Source organism: Elephas maximus, chromosome 20 (assembly GCF_024166365.1).
Source record: "Elephas maximus indicus isolate mEleMax1 chromosome 20, mEleMax1 primary haplotype, whole genome shotgun sequence".
In the NCBI taxonomy this organism is placed as follows: Eukaryota; Metazoa; Chordata; class Mammalia; order Proboscidea; family Elephantidae; genus Elephas; species Elephas maximus.
Window position 1 is genome coordinate 56,772,477 of NC_064838.1, and position 26,509 is coordinate 56,798,985.

At 43.0% G+C, this 26,509-nt stretch overlaps 1 protein-coding gene across 20 annotated transcripts in view; it reads right to left on the reverse strand.

Annotated features, from left to right (window-relative positions):
* The window catches only part of PBRM1 (polybromo 1), a 126,752-nt gene that overhangs the window by 5,612 nt on the left and 94,631 nt on the right, over positions 1-26,509 (reverse strand). For 9 of the 20 annotated variants that reach the window (XM_049863258.1, XM_049863259.1, XM_049863257.1 and 6 more), the window contains 9 exons: positions 25,427-25,572; positions 22,709-22,866; positions 12,111-12,294; positions 11,457-11,667; positions 10,612-10,813; positions 7,140-7,304; positions 3,645-3,800; positions 688-758; positions 360-576 (listed from right to left, as the gene is read on the reverse strand). In XM_049863258.1, the coding sequence (XP_049719215.1) occupies positions 360-576; positions 688-758; positions 3,645-3,800; positions 7,140-7,304; positions 10,612-10,813; positions 11,457-11,667; positions 12,111-12,294; positions 22,709-22,866; positions 25,427-25,572 (1,510 nt within the window). Of the gene's footprint in view, positions 1-359; positions 577-687; positions 759-3,644; positions 3,801-7,139; positions 7,305-10,603; positions 10,814-11,456; positions 11,668-12,110; positions 12,295-22,708; positions 22,867-25,426; positions 25,573-26,509 lie in introns of those variants that run through there. The other 11 variants (XM_049863268.1, XM_049863271.1, XM_049863274.1 and 8 more) reach the window with 4 other exon arrangements.

Consider the following 26,509-nt stretch of genomic DNA (forward strand, 5'->3'; position numbering starts at 1 on the left):
TTAATGGGAACACATTTTCCAATCTTTTTTTTTTTTCCCATTGAGGCAAAATAATAATTTTTAATTTGCCCAAATGCATCTATATGCTTGAAAAATAATCAGAAAAATTCAGAATATTCTTAAAAAGATGGCAGTGATATCTGTGGCAAAACTTTGAAATTCGGCAAAAAAATTTTTTTCAGTGTATAATATTAATATGCAAAGAAGCTCCAAACCCTTCTATTAAATATATGATTTATTTACTTGCATAACAACCATGGATAGTGTTTATCCTATGATATCATACACCAAGAGCAACACGAGGATGGTGAGGAAGTGTGTATCTTGCCAAGGCTTATTTTAGAAAGGCCTCTACTTACCTGCCAGGGTCTGGTCCCATTTGCTAATGCTGCTGGACTCAGCACTGAGCCCTTCAATGTATTTCAGATAGGCCTCTGAGTGGAGAAGCCGCTGGGTCTTCGGTGGGGGAGCCACAAACATGGGCGTTGTTGGCTGCTGTATAACAGGTGGGCCGGCTGGATGGGGGCCGGGATATGGAGGTGGTGCCTGCTGCCCTGGAGGCCCCAAAACTCCCACCTGGAAGAGCATGGGACCACATGGTGAGGCAAAAAGACACTCTACATATGCTCTGAGAGAGAAGAGGGCTGGAATTATGTAGAGTCCCAGAAAGTCAAATGGGAAGCTCACCTGCTGTCCATATGGACTTCCACCTGGTGCTGGAGTCCCTACCATAGGGGCCACTCCTTGGTGCATCACACCTATAATTCAGAATGCAGCGCACAATTAGAGTCTCTGGGACTTAGGTGACTGAAAACTACTGTCTGATAAGGAATGATGTCACTGATAATGCAACCCAATGGACCTCTGTCCTTGAGTCTTTGAGGACAGGAACCCTAACCACCCAAAAGAGGATGCAGCATTTAAATAGAAAATCTACATTCTTTTGTTTCTAGATACTTTAAGTACAGAGCTGGTACAACTTGTCAGATGTACATCAATTACTCATGGCTTAGAAAATGATTTAAACCCTGCATTGAATCCTAGAAATAGTTCCCAGGTAAGATATGGTCAGAATACAAGGCTGTTTTCAAGGTACCTTTCTTCTGACAACAGATTGTGCTGCATCTGAAGCCTGTGTTCACTCTCACCAGTAATGGCATTGCCATCAGGCTCAGCAGTGCACGGTGTGCTTGGTCAGCAGGTGCCTGAGGGAAGAGGCTGTGAGGATGCTCAGTGAAAGGAGCTCTGCTCATGCTGGAGGCACAGGCTTGCTGTCCCCTTGCAGGCCTCCAGCATCTCTGGTTCTAACTGAACTCACTAGTGCTGGCAGAGAGAGGCCACTTCTGTCTGCTAGGGCAGCACTTTGAAAAGGAGGCATTTGGGAGCAGAGCAGCTTCATTGCTATCCCTTCAAAAGCAAAATGACAGAAGAACGAAGAAGGAAAGGACTTCATGGCCCCAGGACATTTATACTTAATTTTGCCTTTGGTAATAATTTTGTAAACTTCCCTTGGTGACTCCTCACAAGCAATTGTTGTCTCACAGGAACTACCTGATAGCAGTAAGATGACTTAACTAAGTGTTTGAGGCTATTCTAATCTCAGGACCATCCATTTGCTAACCTGGTAAAACATTAAAAACTAACAAACCACAACCAAAACCCTGGCAAGTTGCTCTTCAAATCCCAAACAAAGAGGTAGCCCACAAGTCTAAGGTTCAGAATTGCCAGATGCCACTTCTGGGAAGTATTAGATGTCCTCTTATTTGTTAGAGAGAAAATATCAAGCAAAACAAGCTTTGTGTTTACAAAGCAGAGGTTTTAATATTTCAAGTACCCAGAAGGTTACCTGGACCACCATAGCTGGCACGACTCTCTGTGACCAAATGAAGACAGTGTGGTGAGTAAGCTGCTGCTCCAGTAACACACTAGCCTTTGCCCCCCAGGACACTCACCTGCCTTACACCTCGTAACACAGTGGGCTTCCTAAGCTGCCTGTATCAATCAATGCTTTGCAGAGCACCACAAACATAGCAGCAGCTCCTTCTGCTTCCTCTGTTTGCCAAAGCCATGCCAAGGGACAGCCAGCGAGGACGTAAGTGCAGTCTCCAGGCAGCTCCCTGCATCCTCTCACAGCCTGATTAGATACGTGTGTGCATGGGCACTCGGGGGGGTTCTCTCCTGGCTCCCTGACACTGGCCAGGTGTGCTGTGCTTCCTTTAAAGGCAATTTAGAAACTGGAGGAGGGAAGGAGGGCAGCTGTGTCTCAGTAGTCACCAAAAGACATCTGCTACCTAGAGGCTACTGGCCTTAGCTGGAGCTCCCACTGAGTACCATGTGTACCCCAAAGGTGTCCACTCGGACCTGGTCTTACTGATGCAGTGAGACAACCTGTGCCAGGGTGAGGGGGCAAAGAATTCAGGCCGATTCTGCCTGCCATGTGAGAGTACCCGTCTCCTGACTGACTCCTGCTGCAGCAGCTCCTGGCACACCATCTCCTCCATTTTTATAAGGAAGCACTCACCTACACATCTCCTCCTCTGGGGACACCTGGAACAAACACTTCTGTGGAATTACAGCCATTCTCTAAGCAACACTTCCAAAGAGGTGAGCCAGAGCTCCAGGCCAGGCCACTGCTGGGCCCACCCTCTGAAGCATCATGTGGGACCTGCACAGCCCGATGGCTGGTATGTCTAACACTGGTATAAGCAAATCTTAGCTGACATTTAAAGTCATAGACCAAATGAGATTCCAAGTCACCTAAACGTCACATACCCTTCAATCAGATTATGGCTAAGAGTCAGGTCTTGTGCATATGATGACAATAGGGGAACGTGTGATTTTCCTTTCAGTTAAATATTTAAAAAATAATCTTTCAACTTGCTAATTCATTATAAACTAAAAATGACTGTAGCCATTTCTGGATTCCACTTACATGCTTCTATATAAAATAAGCATTTTGAGCTTCTGCTAACAAACAAACCCACGTCCACCACCAGGAGGGCTACGCTGTTCTTTAAAATGCCATGTCGTGCTTCTCAAGGGACTCGGATACTAAAAACTAGTTCAGTGCAAATCCATTCCCTCCTTCGTTTTTGTCTCCAAGACTGACTGACCAAAGGATTTCTGGAGAGCTCTGAGTGAGCGACCTCCCCTTTGAAGGCTGCTTGAGGGGAAAGAGATGGAGCAGCAACCCTACACAGAAGACCCTGTGAGATAAGAATTGCACCAGAGCAAGAAACGCACCCAGGAGCACTATGTGCTTTTATATATGACTCTTGACAGGGAATTTGGGAAATTTCACTCACTGATACCAAAGGGCATGGCCTTCTAGACTGTTTGGCTTTTCAAGCACATGTCAGATTGCATGGGTAATTATAGAATATGCCTCCTGCCTCCTGGTCTGCTGAGTCTGGCCTCTGCCACGTGTCCTATGTTGCCGTTTGGCAGCCAGGTGTCCAAGGGGACAGGTGCTGGACTACCTGCTCGCACATAGGACAGACCCTGCTGCTGACATCCCTAGGATTTTTCAGTGAGGGAAGTCCTGGCCACAATGGGCAGCAGGTGCCCTCTGGAGCAACTGGCTCAGGGAGGAAGAAGAGAATATGAAGATGAGATTAATGAGTGAATGAAGATGAAGCTCTTACCCGGTGGTGGGATGCCCGGGAGGCCAGGTACACCTGGCGGAAGGTGGTGGGGTGGAGGCCCCCCAGGGTGAAGTGGCTGCATGCTGCCCATGCTAACAAGGCCATCAACTGGGCCCTGCAAAGGTGGAAGGCCTGGCGGATAGCCACCCATCATGCCTTGAAGGACACAACAAATTTCAGACATGCATCATTAACATGCAACATGAGCTAAGTAATAACAAAACCCCCACATGCACTATCAATGAATAAAGCACCCTTAGTACTGCATGATATAACAGAAATTAGTGCAATTATTTTGTTGCAATAATGAACAAAGTAAAAAGTTACAAATATGAAATACAACATTCCTGGATCAATTAGTACTTAGTATATTATTACTTGTAGTTATTTTTCCTGGGATAAATATGCTTCATGTTTTTGGTTAAATAATAATAAAGAGGAGTTCCAGTAACAGCCTTCCCAAGGTCATGATTATTGCAAGCTGTTCAAACAGAGTGACCAGTTCTGCCGACTGCGATTCTAATTGGAGAGTAGAAACCCCATCATTCCACTCTGCCACACTCATATGCCTATCATGGGTACACATGAGGGGAAACTGGAATGGAGGGAGATGAGGCACACAGTCCTGATCACAAAGCATGCTTCTCCAGCTCGGGGGCGAGAGTGTTTCAAGCCTTCCACATCCACTCCTCTTTTCCTTCTAGCCCACCTCTGTTGGCAAGAATGGATCATGCTCGGCCTTGAGCTGGGGAAGAGCTTCTAAGAGCCATTGTAATGAATGACGTTTTGTCTTCAGATCTCACAATGTGACAAAATAAAGACAAAATGTAAACCCTCCCAAGCCAACCAAAGCCCAGGTCACTCAGCTGCCTGCACGGGGACCTTATGGAGAGACAGCTGGAGAACCAGGCTCTGCTGACACGGGAACGGCCACTTGTCATCACTGTTTCCAAGCTTACAAATACCCCCATGTGAACCTTCAGTTAATGGGAGCATTTTAATTGAGGTACAGAATTTCTGTGAGCAGAGACTTTTATTCCTTTATTTTCAACATAACAAAATATTTTCTGCTGGCTAGGGAAGAGGTTCAGGAAAATAAGTGTTTCTAGCAAAAAGAAGTTGAAGTGAGAAAATAGTTTCAAAATGTCAAGGACTCACCTATCAAAGACTTTTAAAGTCACACGACATTTTTTTTAAACAAGAAAAACAACTTGACTTTTCTGGGGTTTGCGATGATTGCAATCATGAACACAAGGCTCCCCCCGAAACGTAATCTGCTTTGGTACAGTGCCTTGCACAAAAGGGCTGAGGGAGACCTGGCCAAAGCACTAGTGCCAAACCTCATTTTTATAAAACACTCTTTGTAAAGGGACCCTGGGGAACAGCGGAAATCTCCATTTTCTGAGAATTTTACTCTTTGACCTCCCTGAAGAAATATTTGAAAGATATTTATTTATAAAAGTTTAGTCTTTTAAAGCTATGAAATTAATGGGAATTCTGAAATGGATTCCAGTCTGCTTCATTACTCACATCTAAGCTGACTGGAAAAACTTAAGTTACACAAACCAATAAAACAAAATTCTAAATGGCAATCTCTCTACACATAAAATAGGATTGTTTCATTTTTAAAAATGACAGCTCAGAGAGTAAACATTACTTTTGAACAGACACCATCACTGAAACATGAGGAGATCCAATGCCACTTAACTGCCTTTTAACCACACCACCAGATATCACTTTTAAGGATACGTAGGTGGGAATTTAAGAATGTTACGAGGCTTTGCTTTCAATAACAAAAGCCCATCTGAACGCAGCCTTCATGGGCTGTGGTTGAAGAGGTTATGAAGAACTGAAAGACATGACACTTTGTCTTCATTAAACTGTACTTTGGCATTTATATCCCAGTCACATGTTCAAATGAGCTTCAATGCTTGTAAGCAAAGCTGGTCTCAGACAACAACAAAGCTAAGACTTGGGCAGTAAGCAACCTGTAAGTTCATGAAAAATCTTCCTCTTAGCTGCAAAGTTCCCACTGTGGACCAAAGACTGGTTACTGGAGAGGCTGCTTGCCCTTTACTCCCCAGGCCGCAAACCCTGGAACAGGGGCTTTCTAGAGGGGCCCACCCTCCTCACCCATCAGAGCACTATGTTGTTATTCCCCAACAGGGAGCTAAAATGCTGCAGCTGCTGTTTTTTAATGTTTTTAGCTGTTTGTACTCATTTTGTTACTGTGTCCCTGGGTTTTTTAGTCAAGGGCACAGTGCTACAATATCACATATTAAATAGAACAAAACAGGATGTCAACAAGGGAATTCTAACTTTCAAAGTCCCCATGTTCAAGGCCTAATTTCTTAAAACCTCTGGAACCCCATTAACCAAAATGGGCCATGGAATAGAGCAGGCGATTATGAGACTTGTTAGATCCACATCAGTCACACCGGAAGTACTGAAAGCCATGATTCAGATGTGCTTTGGCGAGTGCAACTGCGAGTTCAGCGACAGTGCGTTGGAGAACTTGCCATCACGAAAGTTAGGAGCGACAATGGAAAAGTTATCCTAAAGCTACTCTTCCTCAAAACAAAAATGAAAAAAGCAAAACAAAAACAGCATTCCAACAAGCCTGCCTTGGACCACACTGCCTTGGACTCACTGTGAAAGAGGTTAGACAGCTTGTTTAGGAAGAAACGCAGGTGGCTCTTAAGGATCTCACCTGGCTTGGAGAGATCACCAAGGAGGGACCCAAAGGAAGGAGGTGGTCTGCAGGGTTCTCATCAGACACATGTCAGACAAGGATATTAAATTCAAGAATAGCCAAATTTGCTGTGGCCACCAAACCAGAGACAACACACACAAGCCAACCACATTCATCATTTTCTTTTTTTTAAATATGTGACTGGGATACTAACAGAAAAATGCAGTTTAATGTAATCAAGTAGAAAAGCATTACAGAGTGGGCACAATGAATTGAAAAGGACTTCGTATTCCATTTAGCAGTCATGCACATTGGTGACCAGAAAGGATTTAGAATTCATTGCCAAAAATCCTTTTAAATGGTCAGTCTTTTAAGGATGGCTGCAGCAGAACAAGGCAAACTGAATACTGGAATGAGACAGGAAAATCACCACCTGAAGGCTGGTTTTGTGTTTTCTCCTGGGAGTCCCCCTAGAACAGAATTCAGGGTCTACTTGTATTTTCTGCCACAGTGTTCTCTCAAGAGCAGTCTGGGGTGAAGAACATCGCCAGACCATGCCCACAGCCAGGGAAGAGCTAGCTGCTCCCTACCAACTCCCCAGGGTTGGGCCCAGGGCCCATTTCTGGGGCAGAGGGGAGGCACTATCCGTATGGGAGAGGCGACAGAGGACGACATGGATGACTTCAATCTTGGAATCTGTCATGAGAAAAGGCTAGAGACTGTGGCCTACTCCTCATTGGAGAAAAAAAAAATGAAGGAATTTCTTAAAGTGGAAAAAAATGGTCTTAGCTCCTGTTTTTTACCTGCAACAGGTGTCAACTGCTGATTGAGCATCCCCATTGGTGTTGGTGGTGGCACCACCCCCATGAGAGCCCCCACAGGGGTGCCTGCTCGGGGAGAAGCACTCGGCTGCTGTTGCTGTGCTGCTCGCTCTCTCTCCTGCTGCTCAGCAACTTTAGCTGCCCGCTCTGTAAAGGCATTTCAGATTTTCAATTCTGTTTTTAACCCAGGAATTCAAAATACCATCCATTGCATTCAACAGGACTAGTAAAAACACAGGCAACAGTTCTGTCTCAATGGAAGGAACAGTAGATGACTAGTCTCAATACAGGAGGAGTCGGGCCGATTTCACTTGGTAACCTAGAGTCCAGCTTTCCTATCCCATCTTGAGAACTGGTCTGTAAAGATTTCAAGAATGTTAAGACTGCAACACACATTCAGAAAGCACAGGTTTTATTTAAACACGTCACCAGTGGAACCAACGTGGTTAATCTCATGAGGCACCCTAAAGATGAGAAGCGCTTCCATTATTCTAGCATTAATAGCATTATAGATTATTTATAATTTTGACATGAAGCAATTCCATGGCCCATTATAATTTTTGGCACAATTGTTACTTACTACTACATTTTCCTGATTCCTTGCCCCCAGTTTTACTAAGATTTGAGGACTCTTGTCATTAGTGTCATGGGGTTTTAGCAGCTGAAGAAAATTAACTCTGTAAGGGAAAAGTAGCTCACTGCCTCCTCCACAATGTTGGAGGGAGAGTCAACAGCTAATCTCTACATTCTAATGAAGCAAAGAGGGCATGTTTAATAAACCCCAAGGGGAAAAATGCACAATATTCCAGGCTACAATCAAGGGAAGCAGGGAATTATATAGACACACATGTAGCAGTGGACAGTGTACTGAGAGAACCAGGTTACCTGAAGCTGAGCCATTCAATAATGACCATAAATCCTCCTAAATCAGCAAAATTCCAGAATCCACTCATTTCATCCAAAATGAAAGAGGAGCATTTGCTTGTGCAAGTTCTGTGGCTGATGAGTACGACCTGCTGCACCCCTCACTCCCTCTGTCCCTCCAGAGCCAGCACCCAAACGATTAGGTTCCCAGTCTTTTTAGGAGCCAGTAGGCTTGTCCCTTACTAGAGAGGTCTAGTATTCCCAAAGCTTCTACAATACAGGGTTTATTCTGCTTCACAATTCATACATAGGAAAACCTACTTTTCACATGGGCAAACGGAGGTTGGGAGATAGGTAATGACTTGTCCAAGGTTACAGAAAGAATCGGCATCCTGTGGCCCTGACTCCTGGTATCATATTCCAACTGCCACACATTAACCCTCCAACATGGAATTCAAAAGGCTACTGCTGATCTAAGGTGGGGGAAATCGCTCGAGGTCATATGGCCTTAAAATCAAGAAGGAACAGCTCATTCTCCTTTGATGTAAGAATATGAAGGTCAAGCAAGTCAAAACTTCCTTGGGTGCCACAGATTTGCTGCACAGACTCATCATCAGAACTAACACTGTCCCAGATTACAGATCCCCTGTACAGTGAGTATGAGGGACAACCTGTTTCCCTGAGCTAGCAGTCAAAAAAAAAATTGATGACCTAGACCCCCACGTTAAATTCTAGTAATTTCATTACACAAACGACACAGTAAAATGGGAGAGCAAAAAAATGAAGCTGAAAAAGCAGAAAAATTCAGGCCTGTGGACTGAGTGTCGGACTACTTGTTGGCTTTTTCTGGGAGAAGCCCCACTGGGGAACTTGGGGAACTGTCTCGGAAAACAGAATTATTAAACTAAGCTATCCAAACTCCAAACTTTGGGTGCTGAATTCAATGGGTCAGAACCCCACAAGTTTATAGATTTTGTGTCTTAGACAGACACTGGCTGAGGTATATAAATCTCCCTCACTGGATTCTCACTGAAATTTCACAGATTCCCCTTTGAATTTGAGAGAATTTCCCAGAAGCCATCATTTCTGTCTCTCTTCAGCCCTGTCCCAGTGTTTTTACTTTTACATTATCTTCAGATACATTTCTCTCTCCTGTTCATACTCTGAGTAATCGGCTACCCAGTACAGACTTCATTTGCCTTGGGATAGGCTTTACACCCATGTTTGCTTAACTTCCAACACTCCTCCAGCTAGGTGGTGTATTTGGTCTGAACTTCCACTAAGGTCAAAAACAGTAGGGCTCCTCAAAGTTCTAGGTTCTTATGGAACTGACTTGGGCTTCTCAAAGAATATTCTGTAAAATACTAGTTCTTCAGGATATTAACAGGTATTGCATAAATACCTGGCCAAGTTTCAGAAAATGTCAGGTAATAAAAAACAGGTTTCTTTACTGTAGGTCTTAGAGACTTTAACATATGAACATGCACTTTAAGTTTCCAAGAGAGAAAGTCGGGAGTACTTTTCAAACTAGTTTTGCCACAAAATGATTTTTGACTGAGCATCTCGCAGGATTAGGGTTCTGCAGAAGATCCTTAGGGAAACCTGTCAGATAATTTTATATAATCAATCACTTATAATTGAAAAACGTAAAATCTTCTTTTAAAGGGTTCTTTGGAGGTTTCATAAACTTTTAAATAAAAGGGGAGCCTTAGCAATTAATTTCTTCATGTTTGCTGGAAAATAATGGATTTGGACCCAGTCAAGCAGAGTAACACTTGACTACTGTAGGGAGGATGGCTTTAAATTTACAAAATGAACCAATATATAAAATTCTAAATGGAAAAAAAAAAAACAATTCCAAGGGCAACAGTCCTTCCTAATCTGTTTACTACTCATTTCTTAATTAAAGCCATGATTCATATTTTTAAAAAGGAAACAGAAAAAATCTCAAGTGTTTGTCCCTAATGGCTAAGAACCACCAAATCCCTGAAAGATAGTTCACAGCCCCAAGTGATTTTATTGTAGAGTAATAGGAAAGTGAAGGCAGCTGAGCTTTACCAAAGAGACTTAAAAGTTGCTATGAATGCAAACAAGGCACAGGCCAGGGCTGGCCTAGGAAACCAAGTGCTTCAGCCAAGCCTCAGCCTGGAGTTTAAACAAATGGCTTATCAAGAGCCATAACAGAAGGTCACTGATTTTAAGACCCCCTTTCAGATTAAAGTTTAATCAAAATCATACTTCACATCATTGTATAGTCATTCCCCAGCTCAACACACGTGTGCTTATAGGATTCAGTGAAAAAGGAAATCATGCAATTTTTAATAGCAAGATATTTTTGTTTGAGCTATTTTTTCGGGCGGGGGGGGGCACCACACCAGGATCAGCGGCCAAGTCAGGGGCAGCACTCCGCTCAGTCAGGACAAAGCCGGTATCTAAACTGCTGGATGGGTGCCATTTGGGACAGTCCCCAGCACAAAGTTGATGTGCAAGTGGAAAGAACAAGAGAGTAAAACCTGTCTACGCACGTGCATTCCTGAAAACACCCCCTTTGCTTAGAAAGCTGAGCCAGTTATGACTAGTCTCTATTTACCTTCATATTCTGCCTTCTTGGCTGTCTCAAGGTTTCTCCATTCTGTCCCCACGAGTCTGCTGAGCTCCCCAAAAGAGTAGTCTGGGTGCTGAGCTTTGATCACAGCTCGCATCTCACTGCTGAACAGGATGTAACCACTCATGTTGATTTTCCTTTTGGAGCCTTCCTTCTTTGCACTGCCCTTGGCAGACTTTGGGGTAGACTGTAAGAAAGAAAGCTCTTATAGCACATCAGAACACTGCATTTGATTAACTGCTCAAAGTTTCTGGAAGCCAGGAACATGTGATCAATAGTTACTGTTTTCTAGACACATTCAGTCTCTGGATGACCATTTTCTTGGTCAAAAGACACCTCTTCCTTGCTTCTTACCATGTAAGAAATAAAACAAAGCTTCACTGAATTCCATGACTGCAATCTATAATGGTGACCTCACAATTAAGTCTTGGAAAAATTCCAAACGAGAGAAAAAAAAAAAAAAAACTAACCGGGATCACCTCAAACAAAAGATGAGATTCTAAAGGAGAGATTAAAAACATAACAGGACAGGGGCGATAAAAGCTAAAGAGTAATAGGTGATATTACTCCTTATTGCTTTTCTTCAACACAAGGCAGGGAGAGCCTTCTAACTAAACTTGTCATTAAAAACAGCTATCTATGAAACGTACAAAACGAGGTCCATTTTAAATTATTAATGGCACTAAGGAAAAAAAAAAATCCATCCCTTCCAGCAGAATTCTAGATTAAGCCTTACATACGACAGGACTGGATGTCTCATTACTTTGGTTTGAGTCTGCTAGAAACCAAAACTGGAAGTAAGACAGGTAACTGGAACTTGTCGCCTTCACCTGTGGAGGTGTGTAGGGCATGAGGTCTAGTTCACTGGCCAGAGGGGTCTGAAGTTGAGGTAAAGAAGGAGGTTCGATAACCTCACTATCCTCTTCTCCCATCTCTTCAATATCATCATCTCCACCTTCTAACTCAGCAAATTTAGCTTCTAGCAACTGGATCTTCTTTTCCAACAAAGGTGAGGGCTCCTTCTGAGGAACAATTGGTTTCCTAAAAGAAGAGATCCAAAAAAAAAAAAAAAAAAAAAAACCATCTAACATTGCTCCAGGATGGGTCGGAAAGCAATGCCTAGTAATGACTTCGTGCAATCTACAATGTACACACAACAAGAAGAGTTTTCACAGTCTGTGGAACTGCGCAATCTCTTAACAGACAGGATAAGGACCAGGACTGAGTATTCTTCCTCCATTCTACAATTACTGGAGTCTAAGCCAAGAGCACTATTAAGGCAGTTACCACATCCCCGCAGATTATGAGGATTTTCCCTTAATCTTCAACTGAATTAATATTTTCTATTTAATATTTATTTGAAATATACACTGCTGTAGTTTAAGATCAAAAACAGCAAAAAAAAATAACCTGGACTATACTATTTTGATATCAGTTTTACTATCAAGAGCTGAAGTTCTCTTTCTTTGTTTCTCAAGCTTTACCTGAAGTAATAAATTTCATCATCTACCACTTTAGCAGACAGTGAAAACCTCTTCAGCCCCTTGAATTTCTTCATCTGCTTGTCACTCTCGTTGTAGCGGCTTTCACAAAGCAGAATGTCATTTTCTGGTATTTCAGTTGGCCTGCAGGAGAGGAAGTCCTTGAATGACAACACAGCACACTTTCCTGAAAGGGCAAATTGGAGAAAAGTAAATGAGTAAATTATGTTAAACTTAACAATTGTTTTTAAATTTGTACTATTTTTGAATATATTCATGTGATTCAAAAGTCAAAGGCTACAAAAGGGTAAACACCAGCATAAGGACAGACATACAGACCAATGGAACAGAAGTGAAAGTCTAGAAATAAACCTATACATTTATGGGCAACTGATTTTTGACAGGGCGTCAAGACAATTTCAATGGGTGTCTTTTCAACAAGTGGTGCTAGTACAACTGGATATCCAAATGCAAAAAAATGAAGTTGGATTCCTATCTCAGACCATATATAAAAATTTACTCAAAGTGAAAAAGCTTTTGTTCTTCAAAGGACACTATCAAGAAAGTGAAAAGACAACCCACAGAATGGGAAAAATATTTGCAAATCATGTATATCTTATAAGCATCTAGTAATCAGTATAAAGAACTTTTACAACTGAACAATAAAAAAAACAAATAATCCAATTAAAAATGGGCAAAGGGTTTGAACAGGCATTTCTCCAAAGATGTACAAATGGTCACTATGCACATGAAGATGCTCAACATCATTAGTCATTAGGGAAATGCACATCAAAACCACAATGAGATATCACTTTATACTCACTAGGATGGCTACGATAAAAAAAAAAAAAAAGGACAATAACAAGTGTTGACAGGGACTTGGAGACATTGGAACCCTCATACACTGCTGACAGGAATCTATAATGGTATAGCACTTTGTAAAAGTCTGGCAGTTCCTCAAAAAGTTAAACCAAACCAAAAACCCGCTGCTGTCAAAGTTGATTAGGACTCCTAGTGATCCTATAGGACAGAGTAGAACTGCCCCATAGGGTTTCCAAGGAGCAGCTGGTGGATTTGAACTGCTTTTTGGTTAGCAGTTGAGCTCTTAACCACTGAACCACCAGGGCTCCGGAGTTACCGTATGACCCAGTAACTCCACTGCTAGGTATATATCCAAGAGAACTGAAAACACATAACAAAAACTTATACACGAGTGTTATAGCAGCACGATTCATGACAGCCCAACAGTGTAGATAACCCAATGTCTATCAGCTAATAAATGGATAAACAAAATGTGATAAAACAAAAGCAAAGTGTTAACATTTGGGAAATTTGAATGAGGTGTACACAGGAATTCTTCATATTATTTATTTTTATTGTGAATGAGGTGAAAGTTTACAAAGCATATTAGATTCCCATTCCATAGTTTGTACATAAAGTGTTTTTCATGGTTTGGTTTCATGCCCCACAATATGTCAAGCATTCTCCTCATTTCTGCCCTGGGTTCCCTGTTTCCTTTTGTCCTGATTTTCTATCTCTTCCTGTCTTCTCATCTTTGCTTTTAAACAAATATTGCCCTCTTGATCTCATTTAATTCTTTGTCCTAATGAGCACATTCCTCTTGAGTGTTACTGTTTATTTTATGGGCTTGTCTACTGTTTGTCTCTGTTGGACCAGTAAGTCTGTTTTTTTTGTGTGTGTGAATTTGATTTTTTTATTCTACATTTTTCTTCCTCTCTGTCCATAACCCTTTGCTGTGATCCCAGTCAGAGCAGTTGTTTCTTACTTCTAATTGCATTGGCTAGTACCTACAGAACAATGTTAACTAGGAGTGGTAAGTACATCCTTGTTTCTTTTGTTCTTGGCCTTAACAAAATGTCTATAGTTAACAATTTATTAAACACTTGTATGCAAAATAGGTCAGAAACATTTTAGAAACTTACTAAGCTACAATTGGTATCACTGCCTTGGATTTAACATAGCACATTATCTACATAATTCAAAGGTTGTCCAATACAGAAAAGGGATAGTTACTATTTTCCATATTTTACAGAAGGAAAAACTGAGATTTGAACAGGGTAAAACTCTGTTCAGGGCTAAAGAGTGACCGGTGGCTCTGGAATGAATGCAGTGCCTCTATGCTCTGTGCTGGGTCTCCTAGCAGGCCTCTAAAACGCAGGGAAAAGATGAAAGTTAGGAAGCTTTAATTAATAAAGTCATCAAATTATCTTAATAAATGAAGCATAAAACTTTCATAAAAACCAGCTAGACTGGATTCTCATTCATAGCCCTTATTATCACCTGATTTTCTATATATTTTTAAATTTGTATACTGACTCCCCCAAACCTCCACACCAACATAAGCTCTAAGAGAGCAGAGACTTTGCTTTATTCACTGCTATATACCTTACCTAGCACCAAGAACAGTGCCTGGCACAGAAGTAGTAGTCAATCAATTTATGTAAAATGAATGTGATTGCCTTAGATTGGGTTTTCTAGAGAAGCAAAACAAATGTGTGTGTGTATATATATATACACTCTATATACACACATATATATTTAATATATGTGTATGTATATGTACGTAAATATATATATATATATATATAGAGAGAGAGAGAGAGAGAGAATTTATCTCAAGAAAATGGCTCGCACAGCTGGAGGCTTCTCCTGATTCACGTAGCTGCAGGGGCTGACAAACCCAAGATCGGCAGGTCAGACGGCAGGATGCTGGCTCAAGTCCCACAAACCGGAGGCCAGATGATGACGAGTTGGATGTAGGATCCAGAATGAGCAAAAGCCAGCAAAATTTGCCAAAACATCCACAGGTATTGGATGTAGGCCACACCCCTAAGGAAACTTTCTTTCAACTAACTGGCTACTCATAGCAGATCTCATCATGGAGGTAATAACATTATATCAGATCTCATCATGGATGTGATTATATCATTACACAACTGCCAACCTACATCGTAACTGCCAAATCACTGAGAATCATGCCCTAGTCAAGTTGACACAAAATCTTAACTGTCATAGTCTACCGCTTGTCAACCTGGCACCTGTACACATCTTAAACCACACATAATCTCTAAATAAAGACAATTATAAAATTATACTTGTGCCTAACATGATACAACTAAAACGCAAACTACCAAAAATGCACTTGTTTATATCTTATATTTTCTAAATGAAGAAAACAAAAACATAATAATGCACACATACAGGGCAATACTCATAACAATTATAGTCCTCGTTTCTACAAATGGTCATGTGGTGGTGGCTGGTATTTAGAACTACTGTTTTCTACCACCCATTCTTTATTCCCCTTACCCTCAGCAAGCACCTCAGCTGGTAACGGTTCTTTGCCTGGTGGGGTGACCCAAACCTTCATTTCTGAAGGGTCTGAGCCATTAGTACTTGTCTTAGTTATCTAGTGCTGCTTTAACAGAAATACCACAAGTGGATGGCTTTAAATAAGAGAAATCTATTTTCCACAGTCTTTTTTTTTTTTTTAGGAGGTTATATGTCCAAATTCAGGGTGGCGGCTCCAGCGGAAGGCTTTCTCTCTTTGTCGGCTCTGGAGCAAGGTCCCTGGGCTCAATCTTCCTCTGGTCAAGGAGCTTCTCAGGCTCAGGGACCCCGGGTCCAAAGGACATACTCTGCTCCTTGTGCTGCTTTCTTGGTGGTATGAAGTCCCCGTCTCTCTGCTTGCTTCTATCTTTTATATCTCAAGAGATTGCCTCAAGACACAACCCAATCTTGTAGACTGAGTCCTGGCTCACTATCAGCTGCCGCCCATCCTCCCTCATTAACATCACAGAGGCAGGGTTTACAACATATAGGAAAATCACACAATACCGGGAATCACTGCCCAGCCCAATTGATACACACATTTTTTGGGGGACCTAATTCAGTCCATGACAGTAGTCATGTTGGAATTTCAGAATACTCTTCTTTACCTCCATTATGTAGTACCAATCTGATTTCCTCTTGGTAATCAGGATCACACCAGCCAAGACGCTAATTCCCTTCTTTGCCTGTTGATCCAGAGGCATGAGGAGCTCAAAGTGGCTGGGTGGCATTAATTCTTAACTTCTAGTTTAATGGAATCAGTGTTAGATATCCTGGTGGAAGCATTCCTCCCTTTGGAACTAAGACTTCTAGACCCACAGAGCATAGGTTCACTAGGACTGGAAGCAAAAATCTTGTGAGTGAGTCATTAGGGTAATAGTGAGTGATGCCACTCGCATTTCCCACACTTGATTCCTGGACCAATGAATCCTGGCTATGGGTGAAACAGCACCATGCTGGATGCTGGTTTAGAGTATATACAGTCTCCTGGACAACACTGCCTCAACCCTACAAAGTATTACCACCTAGCTGGCTCCATAATTGTGTCTTCAGAAGGCCATTCCATCGTTCTATTGTCAGCTGCTTCAGGATGATGGGGAAAGTGGTAAGACCAGTGAATTTTGTGAGCATGAGCCCACTGCTGACTTCATTTACTGTGAAGTGAGTCCCTTGATCTGAGGCAATGCTATGTAGTATACAATGATTCTGCAAGCCTGTGGATGGTAGTTTTGACAGAAGCACTGCATGCAGGGAAGGCAAATCTTTATCTAGAGTAAGTATCTATTCCAGTAAAAACAAAATGTCCTTTCCATGCTGGAAGCGGTCCAACGTAATCAACCTACCACCAGGTGCTGTCCGATCACTTCGAGGAATGGTGTCATATAGGGGACTCAGTGTTGGTCTCTGCTGCTGGCATAGTGGGCACTCAACAGTTGCTGTAGCCAAACTGGCCTTGGTAAGTGGAAGTTCTTGCTGCTGAGTCAATGCATAATCTCCACCCCTGCCACCATGGCCACTTTGTTCATAAGTCCACTGGGTAATGATGGGAGTGGCTGGTCAAAGAGAATGACTGGTTTCCACAGAACACGTCATCCTATCTACCTGATCGTTAAAATCCTCCATTGCTGAGGTCACCCTTTGGTGAGCATTCATGTGAGACACAAATATCTTCATTTCTTTGGCCCGCTCGGAGAGGTCTATCCACAACCTCTTCCCCATACCCTCTTGTTTCCAATTTTCCAATCATGTTCCTTCCAAGTCCCTGATCATACAGCCAAATCACTGGCCACAGCCCATGAATCAGTATACAATCGTAGAGCTGGCCATTTCTCCCTCCAAGCAAAGTGAACAACCAGGTACATGGCTTGAAGTTTTGCCCACTAGGAGGATTTCCTTTCACCACTGTCCTTCAAGGAGGTCCCAGAAAGGGGTTTTAGTGTTGCCCTTGTCCACTTTTCAGTGGTGCCTACATATTGTGCAGAACCATCTATAAACAAGGCAAGAGTTTTTTCTTCCTCAGTCAACTGATCATAAGGAACTCTCCATGAGGCCGTAAGTGTGGACTGTGAGGCTGAAGGTAATATAACAGCATTGGAGACTATGGGCATTTGGGCTACTTACTTGTGTCTTCCGGTCCTGTGTGGGCCTGATCTCACATACACCACTTCCATTTAACGATGGCTCTGTGGGTCAGACAACACCCAGTTCATGATAGGCAGGTCAGGATGCATGATGACTTGGTAGCCCACGGTTAAGCATTCAGTCTCTACTAAGGCCCAATAACAAGTCAAAAGCTTTTTCTCAAAAGGAGAGTAGTTAGCTGCAGAGGATGGTAGGGCTTTGCTCCAAAATCCTAAGGGCCTGCATTGTGATTAACCAACAGGAGCCTACCAAAGACTCCAAATGGCATCTCTTTCTGCCATTGACACCTCAAGCACCATTGGACCATATGGCCCAAGCAGCATAGCAGGTTGCATGGGAGCCTGAATCTGTCGCAGAGCCTTCTCCTGTCCAGGTACCCACTCAAAACTAGTAGTTTCTGGAGTCACTTAATAGGCTAGAGTAGCACACCCAAATGAGGGATTGTTGCCTCCAAAATTCAAAGAGGCCCACCAGGCATTGTGCCTCCTTTTTAGTTGTGGGAGGGGCCAGATACAATAACTATGCTTCACTTTAGAAAGAATATCTTGATATGCTCCACACCACCGGACCTCTAGAAATTTCACCAAGTTGGAAGGCACCCCAATTTTTTTTTTAAATAATTTTTATTGTGCTTTAAGTTTACAAATCAAGTCAGTCTCTCACACAAAAACCCATATACACCTTGTTACATACTCCCAATTACTCTCCCCCTAATGAGACAGCTCGCTTTTCTCCCTCCACTCTCTTTTCCTGTCCATTTCGCCAGCTTCTAAGCCCCTCCACCCTCTCATCTCCCCTCCAGGCAGGAGATGCCAACATAGTCTCAAGTGTCCACCTGATCCAAGAAGCTCACTCCTCACCAGCATCCCTCTCCAACCCATTGTCCAGTCCAATCCATGTCTGAAGAGTTGGCTTCGGGAATGGTTCCTGTCCTGGGCCAATAGAAGGTCTGGGGGCCATGACCACCAGGGTCCTTCTAGTCTCAGTCAGACCATTAAGTCTGTCCTTATGAGAATTTGGGGTCTGCATCCCACTGCTCTCCTGCTCCCTCAGGGGTTCTCTGTTGTGTTCCTTGTCAGGGCAGTCATCGCTTGTAGCTTGGCACCACATAGTTCTTCTGGTCTCAGGATGATGTAGTCTCTGGTTCATGTGGCCCTTTCTGTCTCTTGGGCTCGTAATCGCCTTGTGTCCTTGGTGTTCTTCATTCTCCTTTGATCCAGGTGGGTTGAGACCAAGTGATGCATCTTAGATGGGTGCTTGCTAGTATTTAAGACCCCAGATGCCACTCTTCAAAATGGGATGCAGAATGTTTTCTTAATAGATTTTATTATGCCAATTGACTCAGATGTCCCCTGAAACCATGGTCCCCAGACCCATGCCCCTGCTACGCTGGCCTTTGAAGCATTCAGTTTATTCAGGAAACTTCTTTGCTTTTGGTTTAGTCCAATTGTGCTGACCTCCCCTGTATTGTGTGCTGTCTTTCCCTTCACCTAAAGTAGTTCTTATCTACTATCTAATTAGTGAATGCCCCTCCCCCCTCTCGTAACCACGAAAGAACATTTTCTTCTCAGTTAAACTATTTCTCAAGTTCTTGTAATAGTGGTCTTATACAATATTTGTTGGAAGGCACCTGAATTTTTTGAGAGATTAATTTCCTATCCTCTAGCACACAAATAGGGTCGCTATGAGTCAGAATCGACTCGAAGGCAATGGGTTTGGTTTTGGTTTTACCACATAAATGTTTTACCAGTAAGTCCAGAATCACTGAAACATCTTCCTTACTAGGTCCAATCAGCATACTGTCATCAATGTACCAGCGTGACGTCCTGTGGAAGGGAAAGGTGATCAAGGTCCCTGCAGACTAAATTATGACATGGGTCTGGAGAGTTGATACACTCCTAAGGTAGAACACTGAAAGTGTATTGCTGGCCTTGCCAGCTGAAGGTAAACTGCTTCTTGTGTTCCTTCAAAATCAGAATTGAGAAAAAGGCATTGGCCAGGTCAACAGCTGCATAGTAGATACCAGGAGATGTATTAGTTTCTTCAAGCAATGAAACCACATCTGCAACAGCAGCTGCAAATGGAGTCAGCATGTGGTTAAGTTTACCATAATCCACTGTCATTCTCCAAGATCCATCTGTTTTCTGCACAGGCCAGATAGGTGAGTTGGATGAGGATGTGGGAATTACCACCCCCGCATTCTTCAAGTCCTTGATGGTGGCAGTAATCTCTGTAATCCCTCCAGGAATGTGGTATTGTTTTTAGTTTTTTCCTAGGTTTTTGGTATTTTCCTAGGTAATAATGATAATTCTAATGGCTTCCACTTGGCTTTTTCTACCATAATTGCCCTTACTCCACTTGTCAGGATCCAATGTAGGGGTTCTGCCAGTTGCTGAGTATATCTATTCCAGCGATGAACTCTGGAACTGGGGAAATCACTACAGGATGGGTTAGGGACCCACTAGACCCACACTGAGATGAACTTGAGATAAGACTCCATTAATAACCTGACCTTCCCATGCCCCCACTCTGACTGGTGGGCCACAGTGATGTTTTGGGTCTCCCTGAATTAGCGTCAGTTCAGAGCCAGTATCCAGTAATCCCCCCAATGGCTGATTATTTCCTTTTCCCCAACGAACAGCCACTCTCTGTAAGGCTGTAGATCCCTTTGGGGGAGGCAAGGAGAATGATTAATAGTATAAATTTTTGGCAGTGAAGTGGTGTCCTTCCTCAAGTGGACCTGGCCTCTCCTTCGTTCAAGGGGTTTGGACTGGCTCAAGTCTGGGAATTGACTGAGGGGCCAAGACTACTCTGGCGATTCAAGTTAGACTTCCGTTCACTTGCCCTAGAATTCTTCCACTTGTACAGATCAAATAAATACTGAGTATATTTCCCATCTATTTCACTCCTAGGGATATCATGACTAAGTAGCCAATGCCATAAGTCCGTATCAGTCAGCTATTCTGATGACTGCTCTGACTCCACTGTCCATTACAGTAACCACGTCCACTTTATGTCTGTCCATCGAGTGCCATCACTTGGCCCCTACCACCACAAGGTCCAATCTGCCCCAGTGTTGTCGTTGTTGTTAGGTACTGTTGAGTTGGTTCCGACTCAAAGCGACCCTATAGGACAGAGCAGAATTGCCCCATACGGTTTTTAAGGAGCGGCTGATGGATTTGAACTTCTGACCTTCTGGGTAGCAGCTGAGCTCTTAACCACTACACCACCAGGGTTTCCCATTGTCATTAGGTGTCTCAATTCAGTCAGGGCAGTTCCCACTGTCAAATCTAACTTACATAAAATAGCCATCATGCCAGTCTTCAAGGACTGGGGCTCCTTTCACAAATTTTTTCCTCACTGTTGAGGTAAAGTGTGTCCTCTGGGCACTCCATGTATGGGTCTGTGGGTCTAAACTGATAAATCCACCCTAAGATGCCAATATCCCTAAGGCTTTGGATACCTTCTTCTATAGTATATCAAGGCAGTCTGGTAATTCAACTTGATTTAGCGTATGCCATCATGTAATCCATGCTTCAGTGAACCAACCACATAAACTTAGATCCTTTCCTAACTTCTCGAGTTGAAACAATGAATGAAGAATCTGTGCTTAGTTGGCTCATATCAATAAATTCAGACTGATCCAACTTTATGTTCCTTGGACCATTATCTCCCATCCTTAACAGTCATTCCTGCACATATTTCCCAGGTTTCTGCTTGTACATATTAGAAAAGTCAAGCAGTTCTTTTGGAGTGTAGTGTACCGCATCCTGGGTCACGCTTTGTACTTCACCTTTTGTGGCTTGCTGGGACTTAAATCTAATTATAGGTGTAGAAACAAAAATTGGTGATGGTTATGTGTTCTGAGAACATTCAGCATCTTGTAAGGCATCTGACTCAGGTGATGCCCCAGGCAATGACTCAGATGCTGCTGCTGGCGATATCTCAGAGAATAGTTCCTTGGACACAGCTGGGTTAATCTCATCAGATGAAGGTGGAGGGGCTAATGGTTTTGTTGGTAGGAGCAATTCAACACAATTTTGGGGTTCTGTGCCCCCAGCTTCCTGATCATCTGCCCATATGTCCCCATCCCAAGTTTGAGCGTCCCACTTCTTCCCCATCAATGCTCTCACTATAACTTCAGATACCATTCGAGGTTGGGAATTCACCTGGCGTTGTAACTCTGCCACTCTTACAAGAAGATTCTGGGTTTGGTTTTTGGCAATATCAGCTGTTACTACAAGAAATAAGGCTTTCATTCAGGGCATAAGTGGCAACTTTGAGATCATTTATGTGGTGCTTGAGCTTTGACTCTGAAGCCCTGAGCCCATCTCTTTCTTACACCACTTTGTCCAGTGAAAGTAGGACCAACCAACCAACTTCCTTAAACATCTCATTCTGACAAAATTGTAGAAAAGTATCAAACATTCGATCACCCAGAGCCTCGATTCTCACCAATACTTGATTATTGGTGGTGATATTTTGAGTATTTCTATTGTCACCTGCCTTAAATATATATATACACACACACACATACATGCACAGAGAGAGAGAGAGAGAGAGAGACTTATATCAAGGAAAAGGCTCACACGACTGTAGAGGCTGGAAAATCCCAAGTCTGTGGATAAGGCGTCAGGTCAGAGGCTTCCCCTGACTCACACAGCTGTATGAGCGGATGAACCCAAGATTGGCAGGTCAGACAGCAGGCTGCTGGCTCACGGGCTGCAGAGGCTGATGAATCCAAGATCAGCAGGTAAGATAGCAGGCTACTGGCTCACAGGCTGTGGAGGCCGATGAATCCCAAGATCAGCAGGCAATATGGTAGGCCCCTGGCTCAAGTTCCAAGAACTACAGGTCAGATGCTGATGAGCCAGATGCAGGATCCAGAGTGAGCAAAAGCCAGTGAGCCTTGCCAGAACATCCATACATACTGGATGCAGGCCACACCCCATAGGAAACTTCTATTATTTGGCTGCTCATAGCAGATCTCATCATGGAGGTGATAACATCATTACATAACTGCCAAACCACTGAGAATCATGGCCCAGCTAGGTTGACATACAACTTTAACCATCACAGTGATCAAAAGAAAAGACATAAATACCTACCCAGAATACATGTCATGGGGCAGGTTTCTTCCAGATTACTCAGAAACACTTCTTTTTTGTAGAACATTTTTGTGGGCTCATGCTCTGTTTCTTCAGGGTGAATGAAGATTGGGCCATAAAAATATGCAGCTCCATCTCGGACCCATACCTTTTCAATTCTTGGGGGAAAAATAAATTCCATTAAAACAGAATTCTGATAGGCTTTATTGTTTAAGGACTAGTCAAGAAAAATTACCTTAACTACGAACTTAATGATATATAGCATTTAGAGGAGTTTGACTGGCTGTTTTGATAATAAGACAACTTCCTTGACTTTTCTTCCCCATCTAAGTGTATGAGAAGATATGTGGAAAAAGAAAATCTGACTACTTCTCACCACTCCCTTTGCCACCATCATTCTTGCCTGGATCGTTACAATAGCTTCCTAGTACATCTTCGTGCTTCTACCATTGACTCTTTACGTCTATTCTCAACCACCACCAGGCTGAGCGATTCTACTAAGATGTAAGTCAGATGTGACTTATGAGCTCAAAACAATCCAATGGCAATCCATTTAACTCGGCAAAAGCCCAAGTTCCTCCTACAATGGCCTCTGAGGCCCTATGCGATCTGTACCATAGCCCCTGGCCCAGCTGTCTTTCTGACCTTACCTTCTGCCTGACTCATGCATTTTTCATTCCCCTAGTGAAGTGAAGTGAATTACTTAATATGGCCCTTCTAGCCATAATCTTTGTAACTCCCACAAATGACTGGGTGGGACTATACAGATAAGGTGTATGGAACTTTAACAAGGGGATCGGTCAGTTTTGCCATCCCACTAGGCTTGAAGGGAGACACTGAGAGAGAGAGAGTGAATAGGAGCTATAACACAGAAGAGAGAGAGGGAGAGAGGTGTAACACCAGAGATGGTGAGAAGCAATGGCAGAGAAATGGTGGTGGCAGAACCAGGAGGCTGGTAGAAGATGGTGTGGTGGGCTTCCTGGCCCACAGAGCAAGAAAGCTGAACACCTTCAGGCAGGAGGCTTGTTGGTGAAGTAGGGTGCCTCTGGGCACTTGGTGGAGCTAGGTTTGCTGACCTACAGAGCCAGAGCTGAGCACTTTTGGCCTGAACCTTACTAGCAGAGTGGGGAGCCTCTTGGCACTTATTGGCAGAGCTAAAAGGGCTTTGCAACACTTGCCCAAGCAGAGTAGAGGGCAAGCAGAGGGGCCAAGGGCCAGGGAGAGACCTGCCTAGGGGCATGGCTGAGAAGAGGTGTCCTGATTGAAGATCTGTATGTTGAACATTCCTGAATTGTCACCTGTTACTTCCCTAATAAACCCCATAATCATGAGTACTTTCTATGAGACCTGTGTGGCCACTGCAATAAATTCTCAAACTCAGTGGAGAAGTAGAGTGCTGTGAGAGGGACAGATGGTGTTAGAACTGGTAAAGGGCTGGCAAGAGGAGGATGTCTAACTGCCTCATGGGAATCAGCCTTGGGCTGTTGACCTTGAATCTCCTTCTCCCTTGTGAAACTAGAGGTCAGATGCCTCCGCCAGGCCATTTTTACAACTAATAATGCTAGTTGCTTCTGCTAGTTTGAACAGGTCAGGCAGGCTCCTGCCTCAGGCCTTTACACTGGCTCTTCCCTCTGCCTGGGATGCTCTGTCCCAGGATATTCATGTAACTTACTCCCTCAGTTTCTTCAAGTGTTCTCTCAACTGCCAGCTTCTCAGTGAGGCCTACACACACCACCCTATCAATGTTCTGCACCTCTCTGCTCTCCAGCCATGGCACTCTTGATTCCCTTTATCCTGCTCTTATTTTGTTCACAGGCCTATCATGATCTAACACACTACATAGTTGACTTACAATGTTTATTGTTTGTCTTCCCACTAGATCAAGGCTCCATGGGGGTAGGGATGTATGCCTGCTTTATTTACTGATGTATCCCCAGGGCTTAGTAGACAGTAGGTATGTAATAAATGCTTACTGAAATGATGAAAAATCAGGAAACTGAAGCTCAGAGAGGTTATCACTTACCTAATGACATGAAAACTAGCAGAGCTGGGACTTAGATCAAGATCTCTTTGAACCACTACATGTTCTAAACCACCACTCTACTGCCCAAACCAGCACCTGACTCTTTTTTCTGCTGTTTTATACCACTCAACCACACTTCCATTCATTCATCCATTCATTTGTTAATCAAATATCTGAGCCCCCTACTATGTTTCATGCACTATGTGAGGAGCAGAGGACACAAAGGTGAGCAAAAAGAGAGGGTCTCTATTCTCAGGGCACCTGCAGTCTGGTATGGAACCCTGAAAATAACCTAATAAACACCAATATGTGACATGTGCTCTGAGGAGAAGAAGACTCATGATGCTCTGAGAGTGTGTAACAGGGAGACCTGACCCAGTCTGGAGGGGACAGGGAAGACGACTTCCTTAAGGAAGTGTCATTGCAGATATAAGCTAAAGGAGTTCACCAAGTGGGCAGGGAGCCTTCTGAGCTCAGTAAATTGCAAGAAAGGAGGAAAAAAAAAAAAAAGCTCATGAGAGGAATTAAAAAAAGGAAGTGCGGCTGAAGGTGAAAGCAGGGCAGGTGTGGTGTGAGAAGACACAGGAAGAGTTGCCATGGGAAGAACTTTTGTTCTTCATCTAAGAGTGATAAATTCCTACTGGCTCCAAAGCTCTGGGGCCCAATCTCATCCTCCCTACTTCGATGACACTCACCTGCCCACGCGAGGGCGCACCAGGCCATGGGACTTAATAAACACACAGTCACCAACCTTCAGCCACATGTCATTGTAACGGAGCTGCTCAAAGTAGTGGCAACCTGGTTCACCATTAGACATTTCCACAGGGACATCTTCTTTCTCCTGTAGTAATGGAAACTGGTTGAAGAAGGGCAGCTGACAAGCAGTAACAGAGAAGGTAAGAAAGGAAAGCAGACTTTCCTTCATATTAACTTGAAGAAAAAAACAAAACACAAAACCATAACATAAGCTGTGATTAAGGTAGGAGACCAATAGATTAGACTCTTGAAATCAAATTAAGTCTTATGAAATACTGTATCTATTTTAAGTTTCTAGTCAGTTTTCATAATACTACTACAAGATGCTTTTATTCCCCTCTCCCTCATTGCCATAATCTTTAGCAAAAAATAACAATAACGAAAAATAAAAACTGGAGAGGACATGGCATTCAGATACAGATTGATTCATGCATTCTTAAAGAGTACAACGAGGGAATTCTGCACAAGCTCCCTCTTTAACACATACACTGAGCTCCCTAATTTCTTAACAACTGATAGATTTAAAATTTTTATTATCTTGATTTATTCCAATAAGGACAGCAGTAGCATAGCCTCTGTGACATAAACACACACGCTTTGTTTCTGAATAAATTACGGGCCCTGTCACCTACTGCTTGCTGTGACACTGGGCAAATTAACTGACCTCGAGTGCCTTAGTTTCCTCATCTGTTAAATGAAGATAATGACAGCATGCCCAGATGCTGCTGTTATGAAGCTTAAATGGCACAATCTATGTTAAGTACATAGAACAATGCCTGACTCATAAAAATCACTTAACATTTATTATTGTTGTTGCTTTACAGTCTTGGCAAAAAAAACGGACAGAGAGACAGAAGAAAATTCTGATTAACGAAAATAAGAACCATCATTTACTGGGTACCTGGCAGACAATGGAGCCTTAGTGGTGCGGTAGCTAAGAGCTATGGCTGCTAACCAAAAGGTCGGGGGTTTGAACCCAACAGCCGCTCCCTGGAAGCCCTATGAGGCAGTTCTGCTCTGTC